This window comes from Myxine glutinosa, chromosome 3 (assembly GCF_964187855.1).
Source record: "Myxine glutinosa chromosome 3, kmMyxGlut1.1, whole genome shotgun sequence".
NCBI classification, from domain to species: Eukaryota; Metazoa; Chordata; class Myxini; order Myxiniformes; family Myxinidae; genus Myxine; species Myxine glutinosa.
Window position 1 is genome coordinate 165,963,425 of NC_136263.1, and position 26,903 is coordinate 165,990,327.

The 26,903-nt window shown below is 42.8% G+C and overlaps 2 protein-coding genes across 7 annotated transcripts in view; one reads left to right on the forward strand and one right to left on the reverse strand.

The window, feature by feature from the left end:
• The first annotated feature begins 3,453 nt into the window (after window positions 1-3,453).
• Window positions 3,454-13,129, forward strand: LOC137423934 (zona pellucida sperm-binding protein 3-like). Its single transcript, XM_068111461.2, has 10 exons — window positions 3,454-3,554; window positions 3,735-3,937; window positions 4,110-4,222; window positions 4,333-4,436; window positions 11,214-11,388; window positions 11,666-11,792; window positions 11,890-11,984; window positions 12,082-12,167; window positions 12,322-12,420; window positions 12,820-13,129. The coding sequence occupies exons 1-10, from the start codon at window positions 3,503-3,505 to the stop codon at window positions 12,942-12,944; spliced, it is 1,179 nt and encodes a 392-aa protein (XP_067967562.2). The 5' UTR covers window positions 3,454-3,502; the 3' UTR covers window positions 12,945-13,129.
• A 4,803-nt stretch (window positions 13,130-17,932) lies between these two features.
• Window positions 17,933-26,903, reverse strand: part of SMIM12 (small integral membrane protein 12) — a 28,526-nt gene continuing 19,555 nt past the window's right edge. For all 6 annotated transcript variants that reach the window (XM_068109860.2, XM_078774717.1, XM_078774718.1 and 3 more), the window contains one exon: window positions 17,933-18,245. In XM_068109860.2, coding sequence (XP_067965961.1) covers window positions 18,165-18,245 — 81 coding nt within the window. In that variant the 3' untranslated portion in view covers window positions 17,933-18,164. The remainder of the gene's footprint in view (window positions 18,246-26,903) is intronic.

The following is a 26,903-nucleotide window of genomic DNA, read 5'->3' on the forward strand; positions in this document are numbered from 1 at the left end:
AAAGACCCTTTCTGTATCAACTTGTTGTGCAATGACATGCTTGATTAATGAAACCTTCAACAAATTCATCCTCCATGCCAGAACCATCCTGCTGAGCTTGTTGCATGGTGAACGGATTTGTGGGGTCTCGGTTTTAAATAGTCCTCCATGTCCCCGAATAGTTCGTAACCTGAGGAGTGTGCAGCGCCTGCGGAGCGCTTAACGCAGGATGCCGCCCGCTCCGAGCACTCGCTCACTCCCAACAGTCTTGTTCAGGATTGTGTAGATCGTCAGCAGCAGCTTGTAAGGCACTTGCCTTGAGGAATGATGACCAAGACCCAGTACTCTAAGGGGGAGTATTGCTTTTCATAAAGAAACAAGAAGAACAATGATTATCAAATGTACATATTACGAACGGAGCAAGAAATAATAAGAGCGAAAATTGCTGTGCAATACATGTTCCGCTACTGGTGCCAATGATATATATTTTTTCCTAACAAATTTAAAAAAATTGATGAAATGCCCCAAAACTCGAACTTCTTCCGTAACTTATCATTTTTGTAACTAGTTTCAGTTCAATATGTTAAAGTATATGGAAAAAAGTGCAGAAAACCACAGGTCGGATGGGCAGACGGAGAGAAAACCCATACTTCCCTCCGGGTAGGGCGGACTAATAAACAGAAGCTCACTCATTCCTTTATTTGACTTTAGATTAGAAAAGACTGCTGCTCTTGGTCAACGTCTGAACCTGAATTTGCTCAGTATGTCATAGGTCATCAAAATAAGAACTAACAATAAGAGCTAATAATAAGGACAATAAAATCTAACAATAAGAACAATAAGAGCTTTTTTTTCCTTTTTTTTCTTCTTTTTTTCCTAAATTTAAGCTACAGAATAAGAGCTAAAAATTCAAAACTGAATTTTCTAATTCAGTTTCCTAAAACGGCAACAATATTAACAGGTTACCCCATGACCAGACCTTGACCATCTACTGGCCAAAAAAAAACAACATTTTTTTTCAAAGGAAATGTTTTGATAAAATATTTCCGTGACAGACAAAAAAAAATTGTGGACAAAAAAAAATTGTACAAGACAAAAACAAAATGCTGAAAGTATGACAAAGATTTTTGCACTTTATCTTTATCAACTTACCGGAACGATACGCAGATTTTAGATTGTTAGAATGATGTTCAATAAAATGATTGTTAGATTTTATTATTGTCAAAATGTACACTTTAAACATTTGATAATTGCAACAACAAAAAAGCTATTTTTGGGGAATTCCTAAAATTGTTGATATCAGTTTCACCCCATGCTTGACACTCTTTTTCTGATGACTCAGAATTGGACGGATCAATACTCATCAGCTAGACCCGAGGGGTTCATTGCAAATTTACCCTGCACTCGCGAAGCGCAAAGCAGGATTAGGCATTTGGTTGCGTATGTACATGTGGAGTACGTATGGCAAATGTGTCTGCATTTAAAAAAAAAAAATTCACGGCAACCGTTGGTCTGATTGACACGAAATTTTACCATAGGATTGCCTCCGCCTGGTAGGTAGGATGATATAAGAGTGAAAAATGGAGGTATGTAGGAGTATCTAGAGTGAAGGGTGAAGGTATGTAGGAGTATCTAGAGTGAAGGGTGAAGGTATGTAGGAGTATATAGAGTGAAGAGTGGAGGTAGGTATGAGTATATAGAGTGACAGATGGAGGTTTGTTAGGGTATCTATAGTGAGAGTGGAGGTAGGTATGAGTATCTATTTTGAAGGGTGGAGGTATGTAGGAGTATGTAGAGTGAAAGGTGGAGGATTCTTCGAGTATATATCGTGAGAGTGGAGGTATTTTGGAGTATACAGTGAAGGGTGGAGGTATGTCAGAGTATCTATAGTGAAGAGTGGAAGTAGGGAGGCATATCTAGAGTGAATGGAGGAGATAAGTACGAGTATATATCGTAAAGAGTGGAGGTATGCAAAATTATCTATAGTGAAGAGTGGAGGTATGTAGGAGTATCTAGATTGAAGGGCAAAGGTATGTAGGAGTGTATCTCGAGTGAAAAGTGGAGGTATGCAGAATTATCTATAGTGATGAGTGGAGGTATGTAGGAGTGTCTAGATTGAAGGGTGGAGGTATGCCAGAGTATACAGAGTGGAGGATGGAGGTATGTCTGAGTATATAGAGTGGAGGATGGAGGTATGCCTGAGTATATAGCGTGGAGGATGGAGGTATGTCTGAGTATATAGAGTGCAGGATGGAGGTATGTCGGAGTATACAGAGTGGAGGATGGAGGTGTGTCTGAGTATATAGAGTGGAGGATGGAGGTATGTCGGAGTATACAGAGTGGAGGATGGAGGTATGTCGGAGTATACAGAGTGGAGGATGGAGGTATGTCGGAGTATATAGAGTGGAGGATGGAGGTATGTCGGAGTATACAGAGTGGAGGATGGACGTATGTCTGAGTATATAGAGTGGAGGATGGAGGTATGTCTGGGTATCTATAATGAAGAGAAGAGTGGAGGTAGGTAGGAGGATATATAGTGACGAGTGGAGGTATTTTGGAGTATTACCACTATTACCACAACCGCCATTACTACTACTACTCTACTATCACTATCACTACTAATACTAATACCACTAGCCTACCACAACTATGACAACTACTATTACTATCACTACTACTATTACTATTACCACTAGCCTACCACAACAACTACTATTACTACTATTACTACTATAATGCCCCAATTATCCCCACATCTTTGTGGGGTCGACGAGTGAACGTTTTTGCGCCCTTAGTCTTTCACGAACCGAATGACCAGTCCCGGCGTTCTACTGAAGATGATTTGGGTAGAAATTTGTAATTTGTGGATCTCTGCGGCGATAACTCACCTAGTCTTCGCGAAAGACCCCGTGTGGATCTTTAACCTCCACCAACAAGTGCTAGCAGACAGATCCTCCGGCTTAACGTACTTCGTTAGACCGACACACACATTGGTGCATGTGTACCACCTGCCTGCAAAACACATGAGTGTGGCGGTTTATAGCTGGGTCGGGATTCGAACCCAGCCAAGACAGCTCGATTGTAAAACACATCACGAGTGACGTGTATTGAAAAGTGACGTCTGCACCGCACTCGTTAGAGCTCATCAAACAAGAAACAACGCGATGAGAATCGATGAGGTGAAGGAATCGAGACCTGAAAGAATGAGTCGTGACCTGAAAGAATGAATAAAACATCAGAGAGAATGAATCGCAGATCTGAGTGAATGAATCGACGATCAATGACGTGCACACCTGCTGCCGATAGGTTTGACTGATTGGACACCTGACGACCTGCACGTGATCAATCAAGGATTATATGTGGTAGTGCAGTGGTAGAGGGAAGGTCTTTTATTGTGGTTGCGCTGGGTTTAGTTTCACGTGTTGTTGGGTCTAGGGGCGAGGTGGTGGTAGCGGCGGCGGGTTTGGTTTACGGTTTCTGTTCTTCGTGATTTTGTGATTATCGGAAGAGACCATTGGCAAATATGTGGTTCGTTCTCACGGCTTTGCTTCTTCTTCAATCTGTTTTCGGCACAGGTATTCATTCGTCTATCCAATCGATAATATAATAAACTGTATTTGGTCCGTCCTTTATTTATTTAAATATTTTTTATTTATTTATTGAATTGTTTTTATTTATTTAATTATTTTTGTTGCTTTTTATTTATTTGTATTTATTTAATTATTATTATTTTATTTTTTTCCCCTCCCCTCTAGATTCCCAGACTAATTCAATCAAGATCCAATGCGGAGATGGGACTATGACCCTGACCTTGAATAAAGAATTCTTTGGCACTGGTTTCTGGTTGAGAGAAACTGATGTAACCCTCGGTCCAGATAAGTGTCAGGTCACAAGCAGTGACGCCTCTGGGTCGCTTGTTTTCCACTATCCTCTTGAAAGTTGTGGCAGCAGCCTTTCGGTATTAAAACGAGTCGAGACGAATTGTAGTCTATGCAGATCTACTATAATATAGATCGTCCATGTTTCCAGATATACTGTAATCATCTGTATACTCTTGAGGTCCAACATTGCTAAATGGTCTCGTTTGTTGTCAAACTCACCTTCATAACGAATTTCAACGTGTCTTCTAGCTTACATCGGAAGATATGCTCTATACCAACCACCTTAACTTTGAACCGATCATTCACTTGGGGATCGTGCGGAGTCATTCTGCAAAACTCCAAGTTTTGTGCAAATATCCGAGGTGTGATCTTCAAGCATTGGAAAAGTTTTTGTTGGATATGAATTGTTCTGGTATTTGTTTTCAGGAATTGCATTGGCTCTGTCTCGTTTCTTTTTTTTTTCCCCCTTCAGAAAAGGAAATGCTTCTAGTTATGACATCAAGCCAACTTGGGTTCCGTTCTACAGCACCAAGGTTGAGCGGAGCAAATTTGCTTTCAGTCTGCACCTGATGATGGGTGAGTCTGAACTTTCCCTGTTCGATCCGAACTTCAGCAACGCTCACTTTGTGTGTAAACCAGCGGTCAATATTGTGAAGGATCGAGTTGCAGATGGAGCAAAATTATTTGGCAACTTCTTGCCACTTAAAATTGCATAAAGTATTTGAAATCTGTTCGGATCAATTCTAAAAAAGAAAAAAAGAAAAAAAAAGTTTGGCTGAAAAAGTGCAAACCTGCAGGTTTTTATTCTGTCCACAGTGGACGTGCTCACCTTAAGCTATTTTCTCGTTTTGGCTGGGCTTTATATTTTTGTAGAGGAAGTCGAGGTGAGGAGCTTTGACCATAACCTCTGTTATGGCTCCGCAGCCGAGTGCATGCATAGCAGGCTTTCATTACCGCGATAACTTGTGAACCGTTGAAGGCATTTTGACCAAACGTGGTACACGTATGTACTGTGATGGAAAGATGAACTGGTTAGACTTTGGGGTCAAAAGGTCTATGGTCATGTGATCTTTGAAAATCTGTTACCACAATAACTTGTCAACCAAATTTGACAAGTATGGACTGGGAGATAAAGATGAACCGATTCAGTTTTGGGGGGGGGGGGGGGGGGGGGGAAGCGTTTGCCTTTTGAAAGTCATTTTGTAGATCGCAACTTGAAGCATCTATTTTGTTTTCTCATGACGATCCTCTCGCAATCTCGATCGCTAATCGAGATCAAACCATTTTGGTTTGACGTCTATCGATGCATTCTTGGGGGTTTTTTGGGGGGGGGGTGGGGGGGGGATTTTTTTTTTAATCTCTTCCATCGAAGGTCGATGGAGGTTGTTTTCACCCCTGACTGTAAACAGATATATCAAAGTTGTGGATATATTCGGACGAAATTGCGGAGGGTGCGTATGTGCTGAGGAATAATTTATTACATTTTGGTGAAGATCTGATTATGGATTTGGACATGACAATTTAATTTTTTTTTTTTTAACGATTCTTCACCATTGAGAAATCGGGCGAAAAGCGATGTATAACGTATTTTAAAGTTGTGGACGAGTTGAGACAACTTTGTGGATGAGTTGGTGAGGTGACGAGAACAAGCCAATTGTATTTTGGTTCAGGTCCGAATCCAGATCCGGCCTATTGGCGAGATAGAAACCTGGCAGAGGTATGTGCTCTACTGAGTGCTGTTGTAGTTTTTCCCTAGTTTCGCTGTTTATCCAAGTTTGCAAAATTTAAATGTTTAACCTTTCAACATTTCATTCTGGACACTTTAGGACTTTTGTTTTTGTTTTTTAATTCCAAACCCATCTCCTTGCACATTCTCCAACTGGATTTCTGATATCTACTGAGTAGCTGTCATAGGGGATTTGTGGGGATTGAAAATGCTTTTATTGAATCGTTGTAGTCAATAAATTGGTACCATTTATGGGCAATTCGAGTGTCATTTGTGTGGATGCTTGGGCGGGAGATAGGGCTTTGAGTATGGGGAGTATTTGTGGAGAAGGGAAAAATTGTTCGTAAGGCAATAGATGTGCATGGGGTCAAATGTCTGTGTATAAATAGAGCTTTGTGAAGTAGCAAAATAGTACAACACAAGCAGAAACCCATGGAACTTCCATGGTGAATGCCACCTACAGTTTGCCATGGGTAAATGTCAACGGTATCCAATTACTGGCTTGGAGTCTTGTTGAATGTTGGAGTATCAAAGCGTATTGGAAGCTAGATTATCCTGTGAAATGAATGACAAGTTGGTGTCACTTGTGGAAAGCTTTATTTCAGGGATGAGAACTTTGTTCAGTGTTTGGGCTACAACGTCAAAGACCATGTGTGTAACTGGTCTTGCCTTGAGTTATGGTGTCAATTTTTACTTGACCATTCTTAATAGCCCTCGCTCGAGAGAATCCCACATCGTATGGCGTCTAATTTCTCTTCGTGCATCGCTGCTCGGTGTTGTTGGCATCGTTTTCAGTTCTGTTCTCATTCCTCCGAGGAGCACACGTTCGATCACTCAAGCTCAGCAGTGCATTTAAAAGGATGAGGGGTGATAACTCTGGACAAACCAAGGGCTTTAGCACCATTATTTACAGTTTCTAAAACTGAACAGTACAAGGCCAACATGCTAGTGAGGAAAAAACAAGATTTATTAAAAGGAGTGGGAAGGACAATAAGCAAAAGCACTGATATTCTCTGTAAACTGTTTCCTCTTTGTGGCAACCTTCATGCCTCTGAAGTCTCAAATTGTGTTGGCGTTTGCTCCTGCCCCTTTGCTTTTACCACTGTCAACCTTGTGTAGCTGTGTCCTCAATATTTACTAGTGGAATGTTTCCTTGGCTCACCGAACAATGGTTAGAGGCCCTCTGTCAAGGCAATCTCTCTGGACATATCTTGTGCTTTTGATAGTCTGCCATTCTGCCTTGCACTCCACACTCTACGCCATTGGCATCCAAGGCCAATTCTACATATTGCTTGCTGACTAGCTCTACTCTCATAGCTCTACTCTAATAGCTCTACTCTCATAGCTAACGTGTGGCTCAAAGGAATTCTTTCATCCACTCTCCCTGTTGAGACGGGAGTGCCCCAAGGCAGTGTTCTGGGTAAAGTCAGATTCCTGATCTTGATCAATTATCTCTGACTCTGGAAAACCCTCTATATTTGCTGATGGCTCAATCCTCTGCTGTGCCATCATCACCCATCCTTGAGACAGGAAGGCTGCAGCCTCTTCCATCTCTTCAGACCTTGACAAAATCAAGCTGGAACTGTCGGTGCTGACAAATCTCCAACTGTCTTACAACTCCATCCCTCCTCCAACACCCCCACCCCCATATGCTTTCAAATCCTTGAGGTCCAGTCATTCAAACTCCTGGGTCTCACTGTCATTCATGATCTTTATTGGGCAAACCACATTTCAAAGTTTACCTCCAAAGCCAGCTGCCAACTGGGCATCCTCTGTCATACAAAGTCATTCCTTTGCACACCTGAACTCATGTCCACCAACAAGGCCTTCAACTGCAGCTTGGAGTACTGCTCTCCTCTCTGGGCTGGCTCCCCTGCCTCACTACTTGCTCAGCTTTATGCCTTGGAAACCAAGACCTTCAAGATTATTCAGGATCTCCCACGATGAAGCTGATTCTATGGGTCCGATTCACTTCACCACTGCAGACAGTTTGGTCTTTGTCTTCTACCACCCACCCTCTGCTCTTTCCCTGCTTTGTCCTCCTTCCCTACAAGTTTCTGCAGGACAGGCACTGGTCCACCATCAACCCTCTAATGGTGAAACTCTCTAAATACAGGATCACTTGACGACTAACTTGTTTGCTCCTTTTTTTTTTTTTTCTCCCTTCTCTCCCACCAGTGGAACAATCTTCCACACCCTCTTCAATCTTGTTCTTCCCTCCAGGTCTTCGATGGCTGTTCATCACCATTTTAGATCTGCAATCCAAAACCATGATTGTTTCTGCCATTATTAATCATGCCAAATTTCTAGTTTCCTTCTGTATTCATCTTGTCCACCCTATGCATTGGTGTTTCCCATCTCCATTGTTCCTTTTGCATGTGGCTCTACTGTTTATTTTGCATCCTGTTGGCCTGACCCTTCAGTGTACTACCTCTTCCACGAGCCTCGATTGAATATAAAAATTTGGATGATACTTTGTCCATTGCAATTAGATCGGCCTCAAATGTTGAAACCTGAAGATGACCGTCTGCATTTATTACAAAATAAGCACCAAGTGTTCAGTGCATGGTGTGCACTGGGCCTTTCTGCAAACCCATCTGTGATGCTTGTTTTTGCTCGCTTATAATTTAATTGCAAATGGTAAGGTTTGTTGTCAGTATGGTCTACGTGTGGCAAAATTATCTTTTCATCACTTTCAAGATAATTTTGCTGAAAGTGCATCTGTCCGACTGTTCTTTGTTCTAAATATGTGGGTATCCGTCTTGTCAAAACTTGTTCCTGGACTCTGGCATTTCAGATGTCTTGCTGGTAAATACTGCAAATATTCCATTCTATCAATGTTGTCAATGGCAGCAAAGATGAGCATATTAGGACAGATGTAATTCCTAATTTATCCTGCTTTTGTCTAAAATAAATAAAATAAAAAAATCTTTATGAACGACAGCGTTTTTGGTTTTGTAAAAATATCAATATCCCTTGCAAATAACAGCACTTTTATAGTTTGATCATTCCAAGGCTTTCTTTGTAATACGGTTGAATCTATTTCAAATTTCCATATTGCATATAACTACTTTTTCAACAGGTGTTTCAAAAACTGAGGCAATTTAACATTATGTCGTGCAACCTTATTCAAAATGTGAATAATGGCTGTTCAGGACAGCGTGTTATTGTTTGTCTGAGATTATTGAAGCTGTATGGCAATGCATGGAGGTCTATGCAAATCAACAAGACTCTCGACTGAAACCGAAATTGGTCTCGCATCGGTGCGGCAAATAAGGAAGGAAGACTGGGCTTTTTCCTTACAAAATCTAGCTTTTCTAGCAATTTGAAAATGATCAGAGTTTTTCCAAACATTTGCTGATGTATGAATTTTGTCACTTTTCTGAAGCAATGGAAAATGAAAACTTCAGTATCTGACATTTTCTGTTTGCCATATTATGAAAAGATAAATTGCAGATTTTGGGGAATGGAAAAGCTGCAATAACATGAAGCATTAGTCAAAGGGAGGTTTCAGTTGAAACCAACCACAATTACTGATTCAAACGATTGTTCAGATTATCTCGGAAGTTACTCAAGACCCTCTTCAGAAGGTCATCCTTAACCTGCTGCTGTATATTAAATGTATACAACAAAGGGGAGGTCTTTTTGAGCACTAAGTATTGAATCTTGAATATTGTACAAATATTTCCAATTTTTAATTTCACTGGGGTTGTTGCTCTATTTTGACATTTTTTAAATTAGCCTTGCCAGAGGAGGGTATTGCATTTGAGACCGTTTGTCTGTCTTTGTCCGCACAGAATAAATGATTTTCTCTGCAACCGTTGGTCCGATTGACAGGAAATTTTCACCATAGGTGCAACTCTACCTGTAGAATTAATAATTATGACATCGTAGGTCATGAGGTATGGGTAACATCTTATTATTATTATTTTTAATTGGCCCACCCTGTATAAAACATCATTATGCCTATCAAATGCATGGAGATTTGCACTTGGTTTATGAATACATAATAAAACTAGAATATCACTCTGTACAGAGCATGCTTCCACCAGGCTAAACGGCTTACGTTTTGTATCCCACTCTTACGGACCTGGATTCTGACCTGAACCAAAATCTAATCTGCTTGTTCTTGTCACCAAATAAATTCATCCCCCAAGTTTAGTCAACTCATCCACAACGTTTTAAAATGTTGTGGTTTTGCCTGATCTCTCAATGGTGAAGAATCACTTAAAAACTTAAATAATTCTTGTATCTGAATCCATATTTAGATCTTTACCAAAATCGATCCGCTCTTGTCACACCCACCCTCTCTACCAAGTTTTGTCCAAATCTGTCCAACTTTTGAGATATCCTGCTATGCAATTTTTGGCCCCATCTCCCAACGGGGAAGAATCACTTTAAAAATTCACCTAGCCGAATCAGGATCTTCACCAAAATCTAATCATTTCATCCTCATCATATATGCTACCTACACGAAATTTCGTCTGAATCCGTCCACAACTTGAGATATCCCCTTCACAGACAGGGTTGAAAACTTAACCTCCATCCACCTTTGGTGGTGGAGGTAAAAAAACAACAACACCATTTGACAGTATAAAAGTTCTCATGGTTTATTTTACTAGCAACGGTACCCGCCCTTTGGGCGGGGCTTCAATTGGGAGGCCCAAATGAAAAGGCAAAATATCAGAAATTGAAGGCTTTTTTTATTTTAAACGATTCGTATAAACATCCGTTAAATCATATCGCATGCAAATCATCAATATCTAAACAGTACATGGCGCCCATTTTGAAAAAGATTGAATTCTGCAAAACGGAAGTGGCCGCGACACGTCTTAGTCGCACATTTGTGTGAAGTGCGCGCCGAATCTAACACGGAAGTGGCTGCTACACCCGTTTCTCAGTCGCTTTGCACACGCTGCCGTGTTACTTCGGAGCTGCACGTTTATATAGGAAGAGTTTGTCAGGAGTCTATCTACTCTCTCCTGGTACGTAGAATTTCAACAAAAGCCACATCGCTGTTAATATCGGTAAATATTATTCCATCGTGTTTGGAAAAACTGGAAAATTGGAAAAATTGGAAAAACAACATAGTCTATTCTACTCCAGGGGGTCCCAGGATTACCCACCCAAAATATCGTTGCGATCGGTTCAGCCGTTTTTGCGGTACCTTCGAACGGATGGACATTTGGTGAATTATTGTAAGATACCAAGAAAATATTCATTGTAATTGGGAGAAGACAGTTTAATTTATCTTGATCCCTTAAATAAGCTGCTGTATCAGCAACTGAACTGAATATGCATATCAAAGCAGAAATAGAACTACCAAGCACAATTTAATAGCATGTTGTGTTAACTATTTCTAATTATTGTACTTGATATAATGGACAAAATCAAATTGTGACTTAAAAAAAAAAAAAAAATCTTGTTGGTGACTGTTTCCTTTCTATGGCTCATGCAAGTGAAGATTGATGTATTATGATTGGTGTTGGCCATATTGGATTTCTGTCTTGGATGCTCTAAAAAAAATAGTCGGCTAAAATTACCTGGGCCAATGGCAGATGTTAAAGTTGGTGTTTTAATCTAAGTAGCAGCAATCTTAAAATGATGCTAAACCATCCCACTTGTAGATGGCTGGCTGGAGGAGAGGCCATCCAACTTCTATCAGCTGGGCCAAGTAATGCATATTGAAGCCAGGGTACATACCAACAAACATGTGAACATGCAGTTGTACATTGACGAATGTGTGGCAAGATCAGCAGTGCCTGGGTCTACAGCCACCTATTCGATTATTGAGAATCATGGGTGAGTATTTTTTTTTTGTTTTTTTTCCTGCAGAAGACCTCGAATGTCTTTTGACACTTCTTGTAATATTGCAAGATGAGCTCGTCTAGCTTTTATACTCTACTTTCCATTTTCTCGTGCATAACTGTTTGTGGGATTTCCTTGCATAATTTGATACTGTGAATCTCCCTCCACCACAACCACATGAATAAATTTTTTAAATGTTAAGTACAAGTGTTCAACATAAAATTGGCCATGCTTGTATATATTGACATGTAGCAAAATGCATATTTTCCAGCTGCCTTGTGGATGGCAAAGTAGGATTTGATGGACGTCTTACCTCTCGCTTCATCGTACGAACGAATAAAAATATTCTGCAGTTCAATCTGGATTCTTTCCGGTTCAGCCAGGGATCTTCGGATGAGGTGCTGTATTGGTATTTATCTGCAATGTATTTCAAAACTTTGCAATCATTCCTGTTTTTGCTCAATTGTATTGGCTAACAATTCTTGCATTGTGCAGGTCTACATAACCTGTCGAGTGAAGGTGGCAGAGTCGTCCACGTCTCCCAACAATGTGGCCAAAGCCTGCTCCTATAACACTGCACTTCCTTCGAAGTAATACATGCTACTGTTTCCACCTGCCCCCAATACCAACAAACTTGCTTTTCCTTGACGGCAGGTGAGTGGTTTGATATTTGCTGGTGTATTGCAGGTGGGAGTCTGCTGATGGCAATCACATGGTTTGTAGTTGCTGCGAATCTGTCTGTGCAAGAAGAAAACGAGATGTTTATGCTCTAGGTATGTGACACTGATTTGTCATCACTCCATTACTAAATGGACTGGAGAGACAACTGTCATCGGTCTTTGTCTGCATCCAGATGTACTTGAATATAGTTGGACATACTGTGTTATCTTGCAATTTGTTTCTGCAAAATTAATGATTCTCCTTTAGATGTTGAAGAGGAAGTTGTTTTGGGGCCTGTAGTCATCCTGGATGCTGAGAGGACTGCCAACGGTCAAATATTGCGTTCTTATCCCAAAGCGTATCAAGGTAATTTTAGTCTGAGGAAAATGAGCATCACCTGACTTTATTTTTAAAGGGAAATGGGCAGTACTTTATATATGGCTTTTTATACTGATCTTGACTTGTTCTCAGAGCAATAAGCACACAACCAGAGCTTACTTGCATAAATCAGTGGGCAAACAGATGCCAGAGCTGACTGGTGAGCAAGCTAGGTTTTCAGATGAGTGATATGATTTGAAGATCAACTCTTCTAAAGTTCATATTCCAAATTTCTTAAAGCTGCTTCTGCTAGATTTTAACTCGTAATCTGATTGCAGTCCAATGTACGTGGCCATTACCTACACCTGATGCTCATAAGGAGTTGAACCTTGAACAGTTTTTATTTATTTATTTTTTACATGTGCTCTTGTAATTTATTTTTTGCAGTCCCACTGGAGAATGAACTTTCTGCATGGTTTTTGATCATCTTGATGGTCACTGCAGCCACATTTTGTATTAGTATGATTTACTTCATTGTAAGGAAGCATTACTTGGTGGTTCCCTCTGTATGAAATACACATTGCTTTAAGCAAAGTGAAAGTGTTGATGTCTTGCTGGTACTTTAAGTGCACCTGCATTAAAGCAGCTTTTGTGTTTTGAAACCTTTGATACCAGCCTTTATAATTGTGAACAGCAGGAAAGGCTTTGCTTATTTATATATTTTTTGTGGTGCTGTCAAATAAAGTTTTAACTGTTCTCTGATTGGTCATTGTAGTCATTGAGCTGAAATGGACAACTGACTTGGGCATACTATTACAATCGGGAAGGTCTTGAGTCCATACCAAGGGTGAAATTGGTTCTGGAACACTAACTTGGATACCCCCAACCTTCCTTTGATTTAATTAACCTACCTTTGTACCTACATAGCTATAGTATTTTATTTACTTGCTAGCTGGGATACCCATTCTAAGAATGGAATGAATAAAGTAATGTGACCTTTCATTGCAGAAGTGCACTGCACCATGCAACCACAATATTTATAACTCTTGAAAACCTGCGGCTTTACCATGAAAAGCTTAATTGAGAATTCTGTTTGCATGCAATATTTCTGTTGCCACTGTGGAGGTGTCTTTTGTGCTAGACCTGTCAGAGCTAGATGTCTCAATTGGGAGCTTGGCTCAAAGCATAGGTTGTAAGCAGTATTTAAGTTTCATAAACCAAAGCTGGTTTCTGCTCCAGCCTTAAGGGTAGGAGGTGGGATGGTTGGGGAATAGAATGCAGCTCCTGAAAGAATCTCCCGTTGCAGCAGGGTCTGCACATTTAAAAATAGGTGCAATACCCCTGGGCACTCACCTGGTAGAATAAACTATACTACACTGACTAGGCATTTTTAACCAATTTCAATGGTTGCTGGAAGACTGGGCAGCATGAAGAATCACACACATAATCTCAAGACTTTAAACAAAAATAAATATCTATTTTGGGGGGCAATGCCCACACCCTGTATACCTCTATAGACCCCAATTTTTCTAATTCCTTGAACAAACATTGGTGCATGATGGGTGAGGAAGGTTGTGGTCAAGTTTCATCGAAATTGCGTGTAGTTTGAGAAGAAAGCAAATAACTATTTTGGGTTTTGAAACCGGCGACCCCTTCAGGGCCCGATTTATTGTACACCGCACCTTTCCTATTCCATCTCCAGGTGCTGCATGACGTCATTGCTGGGCACCGAAGGGGGTCCGGCAATGACGCTTGCTGAAAGGGAGTACTCAGTTTTAAGTCAAACTTCTTATTTTTGTCGGTGATATTTCAGCCATCCTTTGAGCTAGGAAGCTGATATTTGGACATGGTGTCCAAGTGATTTGGCTGTAAAGGCTATTTTTGATTTATTGATCAATGAATCGATTAATTATTTAATTAGATTGATTACTTACGTTTTTTTAAAGTTACTGATTCAGATGAAATGGTGGTTTATACATTCTATTAGCCAATTAATTATTTTTAAATAATTATTATTTATTTTAATTATTAATCATTAATTGATTTTATTTCATCTGGGCAATATTTCAGGCACCTTTTGAGCAAGGAAGCTGATATTTGGACACAGTGACCAAGTGATGTGGCTAAAAAGGATATTTTGGATTTATTGATCAATTAATTTATTTATTTTCAATTAATGACTTATTTAATTGTCAAAAAGTTGGCTTCGGATGAAGCACTGGTGGTTTAGGTATGCTATTAGCCAATTGATTAAGAAAATATTTTACAATCATTGATTTTAATTATGCAGTTGATCAATTATTGTACACTTCTCCATCCCAATAGTCTGAGCTGCACGGCGGTGTTGCCAAAGGCCACACGATTATTTATTTGGCATGGGGGCAGTGTACTTTTAAGGTATCTGTACTTTTTTTTTTTCTTTTCTTTAATCCGTCCACTGACAGTCGACAGGCATTATGCTTTCAGGTTGTCCGTCCGTGATGTTTGTTACCACGATAACTTGAACGGCTAAAGGGATCTTGGTCAAACTTGGCACAGGTATGCATGAGGTAAAGATGAACTTAGATTTTTGGGGTCATGAGGTCAAAGGTCAGGTCATGTTCGGTAAAAATAGTTACCCTGACAACTTGTGAACCAGTGATGGCATTCTGACAAATTGTTACTTATGTAGAATGATGTAAAGATCAACTAATTCGATTTTGGGGTCATAGGTCAAAGTCTAATAGGTCTATAACTTGGGAATGGTGAAAGGGATCATTCAAACTTGGTACAGATATGTATAATGCAAAGATTAACTGATTCGATTTTGGGGGTCCAGAGGTCATGTCAGGTAAAAAATGTAAACTTGTGAACAGCTGAAGCAATTTAAATTTAAATTTGCTGCAGGTATGTATAATGATGTAAACATGAACTGATTAACCGGAGGCATTGTTTTCAGGTTGTCCGTCTGATAGGTTTTCGTTACCGTGATAACTTTAGAATGGAGAAAGGGATTTTAGTTAAACTTGGCACAGGATGTATAATGAAGTAGATGACCTGATTAGATTTTGGGGTCATGAGGTCAGGTCATGTTAGGTAAAAATACTGTTACCGTGATAACTTGTGATGGTATTCTGACCAAACGTGGTAGACGTATGTATAATGATGTAAAGATGAACTGATTAGATTTTGGGTTCAAGAGGTCAAAGTCTAATAGGTCAAACTTGAGAATGGCCAGTGATATTAAAACTTGGTACAGGCATGTATAATTTTAAGATCAACTTCTTAGATTTTAAGGTCAAATTCTGTAATAGATCTACAACTCAAGAATGGCTGAAGTGATCTTATTCAAACATGATACAAGTATGTATAATGTGAAGATTTACTGATTAGATTTTGGGTTCAAAAGGTCAGTCTGTAATAGGTCTATATGTTGGGAATTGCTAAAGGGATCTAATTCAAACTTAGTACAGATATGTATTGTGCAAGTCTAAATGGACTTCCAACTGTTAATCTTGCTCTGTGTCAGTCGTCCTTCTCCAGCTTCTGTTTATGATTGTGGTAGTCACAGAAGCGGTGGTAACAAAAGTTATGGTAGCGAGCCTCAGCTGCAAAGAGATCCATGCCCTTCACTTTACGGTAGACGGCTGTTTCCAAGAGCTTCTGCCATAGGTTTGATTTTCTTCCATCCTGACTCCTCCTTCCAGGCTGTAAAGCTGCGAGTTGGCCTCTGAGTCTTGCCATTCACTTTGATTTCATTATTCTCACAGAAAATGCATTCATCTGGTGAAAATTTGTCAGGATCAGCATCTGCAGATTTCTGTTTGCGAGAGTGGTGCCTCTGTGATGTTGATTGCACGGTTGAAGAATCAGCAGATGGATTATTCAATCGATCCAGGTGCGTTGTGAAGTCTTAGCGCCTGTGGTAACCAGTTCTCTCCAAATCGAGCTTTTGGCAGCAGATCACATACAGCTTTCATACGATGGGGAGAATCAATTTTCTCAGCCACTCTTCTATCACGGATCTCGAGTAAATATGACAACTTCTTTGACGGCACACATTTGACAGAAATGAAATGGGTGAAGGGATTATCAGATTCCTTGGGGGTGTGCAAACACGCATGTGGAGATGAGACACTTCTGTTTCAGAGGGTTCAGACTTATCTGAACATTGTTCACTTTTCTTCTTTTTCACCATGGTTAATTGAGCTTGACTTGTCTCCCATCACTATTGCTAAGCTGGTATTGGTTCACTATACATATATAGTCTCTGCATATCACTGGAATCAAGCATTCACTGTTGAAGCAGCATGCACCTTCACCAATAGATCTAGAAAACGAAGTATACGAATAAAAGTTTTGAAAGCAATAAGTAAGCTATCACCATATCCATGAGCTGGGTCAAAAATAATGTATGTCTGAAAATGAAGCGATTTCTTAACAAAATGACCTTGACCTTTGCCTGAATCATGTGACCTTGATCTCCAATCGTTTTGAAAACCTCAAATCGATTTAGCAACTTAGAAAACCATAATATCAACACCAAGATCATCAAAATCAGCTTATTAGTTACTGGCATATGACACTTAGTGTTTTAATGGGTGTGGATGGCAGCCATCTTGGAAATATGCTAATTAGGACCCCGTGGGACTTCTTCTTCTTCCCTGCTGGCAACATTCTTTAAGTGATGTCCTCGGTGCTAAAAATCCTTTTGGAATTTAGTTTTAGGGGGAGTGCATGGGAACCTATCTGCTGCCAAACTAACCCCAAAGACCCTTAAATACCCTGAAGAACCAAAAGACAGACACCAAAAGATGCCTACCCCTCTGAAACGACGTGGTGAGGCACACTAAGTCCCACGAGTACTACCAATTCCTGGCGTGACGTCGCCACACTAAATGTACATTCCAGTACGGTCAGCTCACATTTTATGTGTTCTGTTTGCACATTTTTGGAGTAGTGGGCACCTGTCATTTATCCCTTTTTTTTTTTTGTGATGCTGCGATTAAAGTGTGTGAGTAACACTGATTAAATTTTTGCAATGAAAATGAAAACCTGTTTGTGATAACACCGATTCCGACTAGATTTCCTTCCCTTCCCCTTGGTTTCAGGAACGTGTATGTCGTACTTGGGTTCTCATTTTGCGTGTGAATTGTGGTGCTGTAATAAGTGTAACTCTTGCAATCATGACTGGAAAGCGTCCATGGAGTGGCAAGGTTGGTTGTGCAAGCAAAAGGCAGAGGAAGGCCATCACCATTGAAGTAAAAATGGATGTTTTAGGATGGTATGAAAGGTTATCATGCAGGTGATATGAGGACCTGAGAGTGATTGCTGCATTCAAGGTGTTTTTCACAACATATGCAAACCTGAATGATTTGCTGGTGAAATCAACTGATCAGATGACTAAAGGAATTCTGCAAGGCCTTTACAATAAGGGATGTTGTCTTGGAAGGAAGTCACCCGTTCCTGAATGAATGGTGTATGGGGGAAACATTGATGACAATTTCTTTACGGATTTAAGGGTTTTGTCGTATTAAAAGCATGTTTGGTGTGTCACGTTTAACAAGTGCCAGCCGAGCAATTAGGAGTACAGAATCTTTATTATGGCAGTTTCACAAATATAGGGCAACACCGACATTATTAGCAAGGTAAAGATAATTTCAGTGATTTACAGGTTGACAAACCAAGTCGGTCAATATTCAGCATCGTCGAATACTGCTCACCCTCACCTCTTACACCATCATGCTCCAATTCATTTAGAGAACAAGCAAAATAAACCCTATGATGAGTGTAACTTAGTAAAATAAAATAAATCAGGTCTTGAACTGGCTGGCTTTCTGACGCTCCAGCACTGCACGCGGACGAAATTCCTTGAGGTCATGGAGGCTATCCACCTGCACACAGAAGTCTACGCATGGATGCTGCTCATTGCTTCATGGCAACGACGCAAAATACAATGAAACATACACATACAGAAATGAGAATTGTCCAAGCATCCAAGATAACCAAATAAGGGGGAAAAAAAAAAACAAAAAAAAAAGATCGAAAGTCTAACCAGTGTAGCCAGGCTTGTTTGATACTTTAGTTGAAGAGGATAGTATGACTTGGGTGATTAGCAAATAATGTAAGTATTTAAAAAAATTTGACGTTCTGTAAGTCTCGAAGCTGCTGTCACCATGGGAAGTGAAGATTGCATTGACACTGGTTTATTCTGTTTCGAGTCAACAATGAAACAACCATACACCGCTTCAATCTAGAAACTTTGCAATAATGACCAAAGGGATTTCAGTGTGACGATTTTATATATACACAAAGAATTAAGTTAAGCACCCCTACACAAAGAATTAAGTTAAGCACCCCCTAATCCTGTCCTGAACCTGAACCCCCTCGAGCACGTTTGGGACATGTTGGGACGACAAATTGCGAAGATGGTCCCTCCAATAGCCAATCTGGATGAATTGGAACGTGCATTACATCGGGAATGGAACAACCTGCCACAGCAACGCATACGACGGCTTACAGGGTCTATGAGACGTAGGGTTGAGTCAGTGATCCGATCACGTGGGTCCTACACACGTTATTGACGCAAAGATCGCTAGAGGTCTTCTCAGAACAATGACTGTACGTTAGAAAACATAAACGTCATCCACACTGTCCGTGATGGACCTATAGCTCCATACTTAAATTGAGGTGAAAATATGCCTAAAATTCCCAAAAATTTTCACCTTAAATTATTCAGAATAAAATATTGAAAACGGCATGATTGTTATGTTTTTATGTGACCATAATATCACTTCTCCAGAAAATATAGCAATATCATGGGTATATTACACTGTTTTGACGACAACAAACTTGTAATGTGCGAGGTTGTAAAAAAACGGGGGGGGGGGTGCTTAACTTAATTCTTTGTGTATATATCGGACCCGTGGTTGTCGAGAAACAGCGGTCACAGACAAACACACAAACACACAGACACACAGACACACAGAGATTACTGGAATTATAGATAGATACAATCACGTCGCAAATCATAGATTTCCTCCTTGTTCAATAGTTATCTCCTTATGTGTTTTAGATTAAGGCTGTGTCTTCCATTAATTGACACTCCATTGCACCGAATTCAAACAAGGTAGATTCCCTTCACATTCCCCTTTTGTCATGCCAACTGCATTGGGTGGTTTTCTGCATTCCGCTGCTGCTTTGGGGTTGTGGTTTTTCACTGCAAGACTCCATTGCGCACGAGGTCATCTCGGAGCAGAAGGTGGGAGGAGTCAGCCCAGCACCAGGAACAAGGCGTGGCCTTGCAAATGCCTCCTCTAGGGGCGGGATCGGTGCCCTCGCGACCAATCAAGGCCGAGGCGAGCTCACCGATGGGGGTGTCGTGGAGGCCGGCGGCTTGATCGCCCCAGGGGCAATAAAAGCGCGCGCGGAAGCATTTGAGAGAGAGACAGCAAGCCATTTGAGAGAGAGAACCCGTCACGCAACGCCCCCACGTCAGATGCAGAGACAGCAAGCCATTTGAGAGGGAGAGAAAACACGTCACGCAACGCCCCCACGTCAGATGCGGCACACCACAGCAGCTTGAACCAACGGGAGCTTTGAAACCACCGCAGTTTTTGACCACGGCAGCTTTGAGCGGTGACGGCAGTTGCAGCCTCGAAGCAACGTCGCCGTACGAGAGACGGTTGAGGAGAGCCGGCGGCTGCCCAACTCGAGCCGCGATCATCCCAACCACCCGGATCCTTCCCGCCATTCGTTCCTGCCATCATCCCCCGTGTAAGTCTGATTGTTCGTCCATCTTCTGTGTTGTCCTGGGGTTTAAGTAAGACTGTTAATAGGTAAGCTAGCGTTGCACTGTGTCCTTGTGGTCCGTCCCTCTTTCTGTCTTTATTTTCTTATTCTTCCTTCTCCCTTGGTTTCTTTAATTGTGTACATAATAGATACAAATAAATCATATTCGTATTTCCTACCTTTTGCCTTTCCTTCTTCACATCCGTTCGTCTTTGAAGTTTCCACATTGAATACCTGTGGCACGATTTGGCCAACGTTCAGGAATCGGGTCTAGTAATTGTTAATAGTTCGTGCCGCGGTTGCTAAAAAACGCTCAGCAATTAACATCTGTCCGCGGTACGAACACGGCTGTGCACCTGCCTTTCCGGGGGTAGCTGGGCAGTGTCGGGGACCACGTCGGTCAGTTATAGAAGAGGGGATTAATCCCCCCTCTAAGGGGAACAGAGGCCGACGTTGGGTTCCGTAACAATATATATATACAGTCATCCCTCGCTATATCGCGGTTCACTTTTCGCGGCTTCGGTACATCGCGGGTTTTTCTCGCTAGTATATGTAAAATTATATCGCGGATTTTTCGTTATATCGCGGGATTTTGCGGTATAAATGTATTTTTATATACTATTATTTTAAATATTTTTGTGGTAAAATAAGCATTTTCTCGCCTAAAAAATTAAAAAACGTAAAAAAATAAGAAAAATACAGTAATTAAAACATATTACAAGAAATAAAATACTGTACATAGTGTACAGTAGAAGGGTAGACAAAGAGACAAAGAGTCGTGCGTATGGAAAATGTAGATGCGGCAGCTTCCACTTGCGCTAATTACCCACGTAATGGGTAACTAATGCTCTTTCTGGCTGTGCAGTACATTCATCATCGTCATCACCTTCATCGTCATCAGTACTGCACAGCTAATTCATCATCATCTTCATCACGCAAGTTGTAGTATTGAAGAGCCGGGGCTCTTGCTTGATACGGACGAAATGACGGGCAAGACACAAACTCGTCCGAGAAGATATTTATTCTCAAAACCAACTCGGGAACACTGTAAAGCCCGTTTATCGGGCTGCATTATAAAGCACAACCAGAAACCGAAAGCCACGCCACGCTTCGGTGGTCACGTGATCAACAGGTGTAGCTGATTATACCCGCACGCGCGCGACACGCTTTGGCGGTCACGTGAACAGCCACTCTGGTGCCGGGATCCCCGCCGGTGACGTCACCGGCTGGAGCAAGGAGATTCTAATGCTGGTCTTGCTTGGGGAACCCATGGGTCGCTACAGTATCTTCAATGGTGAGTACCCATTAGAATTTTATATGTTGTTAAAATTACATATGTTTAAGAGTGTAAAAAGTGTTTAAGAGTATAGGAAGTGTTTATAAGAGTATGGGAAAGGTTAATAAGAGTATGGGAAAGGTTAATAAGAGTGTGGGGAGGGTCATAAAGCTTTAAAATATATATAAATAATAAAATAAAAATATGGTCGCTACTTCGCGGATTTTCGTCTATCGCGGGGGGTTCTGGAACGTAACCCCCGCGATAAACGAGGGATCACTATATATATATATATATATATATATATTGTTACGGATCGCGGTTTAGATGTTATTATGGGCCGAGCGGATGGTCCACCGCGACCTAACAGTTCCCCCGATTCTTCCCCAACTCACCCGATTCCACCCTGGACGTTGACCAAATCGCGCTATGCTAAATCAATGATGGAAAGGACACAACGACGGATAGATGAAACGACGCAAGGGGTACAGTTCTCAAGACCTCCGGAGAAGGATATAATTACAGTGGGGGAGAAAAGGGGTAGATTACAAGGTAGTGAGGTAAAGACACAGAAGAGATAGGCACTTAAATACAATCTTATTTTATCCCAGACAGACCACAGACAAACGGGACAAGGCTGACTTACACAGGGATTGATGGCAGGAAGGGACAGGCAGTCGATAGCACAAGGTGCACCTTGGCTCAGGGACAGGATAAAGCACGGTCCAAGAGATGCAGGGAGGCCTCACAGCGCTCGGAGGTGGCGTCCTTCTTGCTCCAAGCTCAGCGCGCATCTGACGTCACCTCCCTCTTCCTGCGCATGCTCAGCGGGGAGTCACACGCCCTCGGCTGGTTGGCTCCGCCCCAGATGGAACCGGTCCGCCGCTTCTATTGGGTGCGGGGGTTACCGGGCTCCGCCCTTGACGAGGAGCTGACAGGGAGCCCCTGGTTGGTAACCCCGTCGAGCACATGTTCGATGGCGGCTCGTTGGAAAGGCCTGGTGCCCTCCCAACACCCCCTACCAACCAAGCCGGAGTGAGGACGCACACTCCCCGCGCCCGCCGCTGCTGCTGTTGTTGTTGTTGTTGTTGTTGTTGTTGTTGTTGTTGTTTCTGAACCGTGAGGAAGAGCTGCGGGGAGGTATTGGGAGGTCCTAAACTTCCTAACGGTGCCATACAATCACATTCTGGTGCAACGAAGAGTCAGAATTAATGGAAACGAGTCCTTAACTGACAGACTAAGAATAACTAGCAAGATGTCCTATAGTTGTCTTACATGAGATGCGGTGAACCTGGGTGCGACATTTAATGGGGGAAATAGGGGGAGGTCGGGTCTACAGAGTGTTGTTTACAGAAAATGGGACTAGGGAATGGGGGATTGGGGATAGTTGGGAAGTATTGAGGAAATAGGGGAATATTTACAAGCGGATATGGATGGATGCAAATCCCATATCCGCAACAATATATATATATATATATATATATATAAAAGAAAGTTTTTGTCTGCGCAAGCTAATCTCTTGAACAGTGAAGATAGGAAGAAACCAATACAAAAAATGTCGGGACGGGCCCTGGGAAAGTTATAGGCTAGGTGGCGAGGCCGGTCGAGGCCCACCTCGGCCGGGCTGGGCCCATTTCGCAATTGAAAGCTGAGCTGAATTATAATAATTCGCTTTGGACCAAACCATTTCATGTAAATAGAGGGGGGGGATATAATTTTAGATATAGATATAGTACGGGCAATGCCCTAGTAATAATAATAATGCATTTATTTTATATAGCGCTTTTCAGGAAGCCCAAAGACGCTTTGACAGAGTGCAAAACATAATGCATAGCAAAACATAAAGACAATTGCAAAAAAAAGAAGAATCAATAGGGAAATATTCAAAGGGAGAAGGAGAGGAGATAGTCAGGGGTTAGATGCTGTGGGTTAAATGTTGAATGCAGTGTTGAACAGGTGGGTCTTGAGTGATGTTTTGAATGTGGTGAGTGAGGAGGAGTCTCTGATGGTGGGAGCAGCGATGGAAAAGGCCCTGTCCCCCCAGGATCTAAATTTGGTCCGGATGGGGGGGGGGGGGGTCAGGAGGTTGGTACCAGCAGAGCGGAGGTTGCGGGTGGGAGTGTGTCTGGAGAGGAGGTCAGCCAGGTAGGATGGGGCCAGGTTATGGAGGGCTTTGTAGGTCAAGAGGAGGATTTTGTACTGGATTCTCTGGGAGATGGGGAGCCAGTGAAGCTTGTAAAGGACGGGGGTGATGTGGTCACGGGTCCGGGAATGGGTGAGTAGACGGGCAGCGGAGTTCTGAATGTATTGGAGTTTATTGGTGATTGTTGAGGGTGAACCATAAAGGAGGCTATTGCAGTAGTCCAGACGGGAAGTGATGAAGGCGTGGATGAGAGTTTCTGCAGCCACGGAGGAGAGGGATGGATGGAGACGGGCGATGTTTTTCAGGTGAAAGAAGGCTGTCTTTGTGATCTGTTTAGTGTATTTGTCGAAGGAGAGGGTTTGGTCAAAGATGATGCCAAGATTCCGGATGTGAGGGGAGGTGGATACTGGGAAACCGTCGATGTTGAGGGCAAAGTTATGGGTGGACTTGGTGAGCGTTTTTGGGCCAATGATGATTATTTCAGATTTATCACAGTTAAGTTTGAGGAAGTTGATTTGAAGCCAGGATTTTATTTCAGTGATGCAGTTTGTCAGGATAGAGTGGGTGGCGGTGGAGATGGACTTGGTGGAGATGAAAAGCTGGATGTCATCGGCGAAGCAGTGGAATTGGAGACCATGACGGCGGATTAAGTGACCGAGGGGGGACAGGTAAAGGATGAAGAGGAGGGGGCCAAGAACTGAACCTTGGGGGACACCTTGGGGGAGGGGAGCAGTGGGGGATTTGCAGTTATTGATGGAGATGAACTGACGTCTGTCAGAGAGGTATGATTTAATCCAAGAGATGGCAGTGCCGGTAATGTTAAAGGTGGTTTCAAGTCGGGTGAGGAGGATGGTGTGATCGATGGTGTCAAAGGCGGCGCTGAGGTCGAGGAGGATGAGAATGTTGAGGTTGCCAGCGTCAGAGGAGAGGAGAAGGTCGTTGGTGATTTTGAGGAGAGCAGTTTCAGTACTGTGGTTGGAGTGGAATCCGGATTGGAATGTTTCATACAGGTTATTGGCAGAGAGGTGATGTTTGAGTTGAGTGGCTACAGCGCGTTCCAAAACCTTTGACAGAAAGGGTAGGTTGGAGATGGGTCTGAAGTTATTTAGGGTGTCAGGGTTTAGTCCAGGTTTTTTCAGAATGGGGGTAACAGCAGCAATTTTGAGGGATGGTGGGACGATGCCTGTAGACAGGGAGGAGTTTATTGTTGCAATGATAAGTGGAGAGAGAGCAGGAAGGGAGGCCTTGACAAAGCTGGAGGGGATGGGGTCAAGAGTGCAGGTGGCAGTTTTCATTCCGATGAGGAGTTCAGAGAGGTCAGTAGGGGAGACTGGGGAGAATTGAGACAGGGGATGGCAGGATAAGGGGGGGCAGGTGGTTTGAGGGGGAGCGGGTGCGGCGGTGGTCAAGCTGTTGTAGATGTTTTCAATTTTGCGTTGGAAGAATGAAAGGAAGGAGATGCAGTTGTCTATTGTGAATGACTGGGTGGTGGTGTTCAGGGGGCTGAGGAGTTTGTTTATTGTAGAGAAGAGTGCTTTTGGGTTTCCGGAGCCAGAGTGGATAATTTGAGAGTAGTAGGCGGAGCGGGCGCGGGAGAGGGCATCTTTATAGTGTTGTATGTGGTCCTTGTAGGCCTGGGAGTGAACTGTGAGACCTGTTTTATTGCGGAGTCTTTCAAGTTGGCGAGCACGAGTTTTCATCAGGCGGAGTTCAGGGGTAAACCAGGGAGCAGAATGGGTGAAAGAAACTGTTTTGGTTTTTATAGGCGCAAGTTGGTCAAGGCAGGAGGAGAGAGTGTGGTTGTAGTAGTCAGTGAGGTCAGAAGGGGTGTGGAGGTCAACGAAGGGAGAAGGACATTTTTTCAGAGAGAGTCTGAGAATGAGGCAGGTGAAAGAGCGTTTAGCTTACGGAAGTTGATAGTGCGATAATGCCTTGGTGCTGGGGTGGGGATGTTGATGGTCAGAGTGATGGCTAGGTGGTCAGAGAGAGTGAGGTCGGAGCCAGAGAGATGGTGCAAAATTAGTCCAGTAGAGCAGACAAGGTCCAAAATGTGACCACGGTTATGGGTAGGAAAGTTGACATGTTGAGTGAGGTTAAAGCAGGTGAGTAAATCGGTGAAGTCAGTGGTTAGCGTGGAATCAGTGGAGTCCATGTGGATATTGAAATCACCAAGGAGGAGGATTGAGGGGGAGAGGGAACATAGCTGGGTCAGAAAGTAGGAGAAGTCAGACAGGAATGATGGGTGTGGTTTGGGAGGGCGGTAGACAACAGCCATGACTGACTGTGTGTGACCAGAGAGTTTAAAAGCCAGGTGTTCAAATGATGGAGCAGATGAGATGGAGATGAGGTTGGTCTTGATGTCTTGTCGGTGAATAACGGCAATTCCACCACCTCGGCCCTCCGAGCGTGCTTTATTGATGTAAGAATATCCATTGGGTGTGGTGAGGTTGAGCGTGTAGTAGTCCAGTGGTTGTTGCCAGGTCTCAGTGAGACAGAGAAAGTCCAGTTTATTTTCCAGGATGTAGTCGTTCAGGATGAGGCATTTGTTGTTGAGGGACCGGGTATTGAACAGGGTGAGCTTGATGTTGTTTTGTATGGCGGGTATGAATCCAGGTGATTTGGCCAGGGTTCGCAGACAGGAGGTGCGATTTTGTGCGTTGTTGTGACCAGGTGTGTTGGGACGATGAGTGGGAGTGCGCTGAGCCGACCAGAGGATGGGGATGGAGTGACCTGATTGTAAATAAACAAACTTACGACCGGAGCCACGGTGAATGTACCTGGGTCGACGCAGGAGTCCATTCGATTTGATTTCAGAGATGCATGATGGGGTGGAGCGGGTTTTAAGCAGGAGAAGCCTTGCGGCGGAGTACCGCAGAGCCATGCCAGCAGGAGCGAAGGCAAAGCGAGCACGAGGCCAAGGGTGAGGAGGCGAAACAATCGACACAACCCACGGGAGTGGGCCCGAGGAAACAGCGAAGGAGCCGAGCAGGTGAAGCCAGGAGCAGAGCCGGGACCATGCAGAGGGCAGACAGGAGCGAAGAGACGAGCACGAGGCCAAGGTTGAGGAGGCAAAGCGGCAAATGCAGCGGCAAACGACCGCCGCCGCTAATCAAGATCACGGCGGCAAACCGCCACCACCGCCGCTGCAAACAATGGGCGGCACAACCCACGAGAGTGAGCCCGAGGAAATAGCGAAGGAGCCGAGCAGGTGAAGCCAGGAGCAGCAGAGCAGAGCCGGGACCGTGCAGAGGAAGACTCGATGGCCAAAAATCCGCCACGACCACCAGGAAAGCAAGATACGGACAATGGTCCAGTCAGAGAAGCGGCGAGCAAGTGACGCCA

What these genes read in the sequence shown, in the direction of transcription:
- LOC137423934 (XM_068111461.2), top strand. Translation starts at nt 3,503, where the DNA reads ATGTGGTTCGTTCTCACGGCTTTGCTTCTTCTTCAATCTGTTTTCGGC. An exon ending in GCCAGGGATCTTCGGATGAG is followed by an intron (nt 11,793 to 11,889) that starts GTGCTGTATTGG and finishes TGCATTGTGCAG; the next exon opens with GTCTACATAACCTGTCGAGT. An exon ending in ACGAGATGTTTATGCTCTAG is followed by an intron (nt 12,168 to 12,321) that starts GTATGTGACACT and finishes ATTCTCCTTTAG; the next exon opens with ATGTTGAAGAGGAAGTTGTT.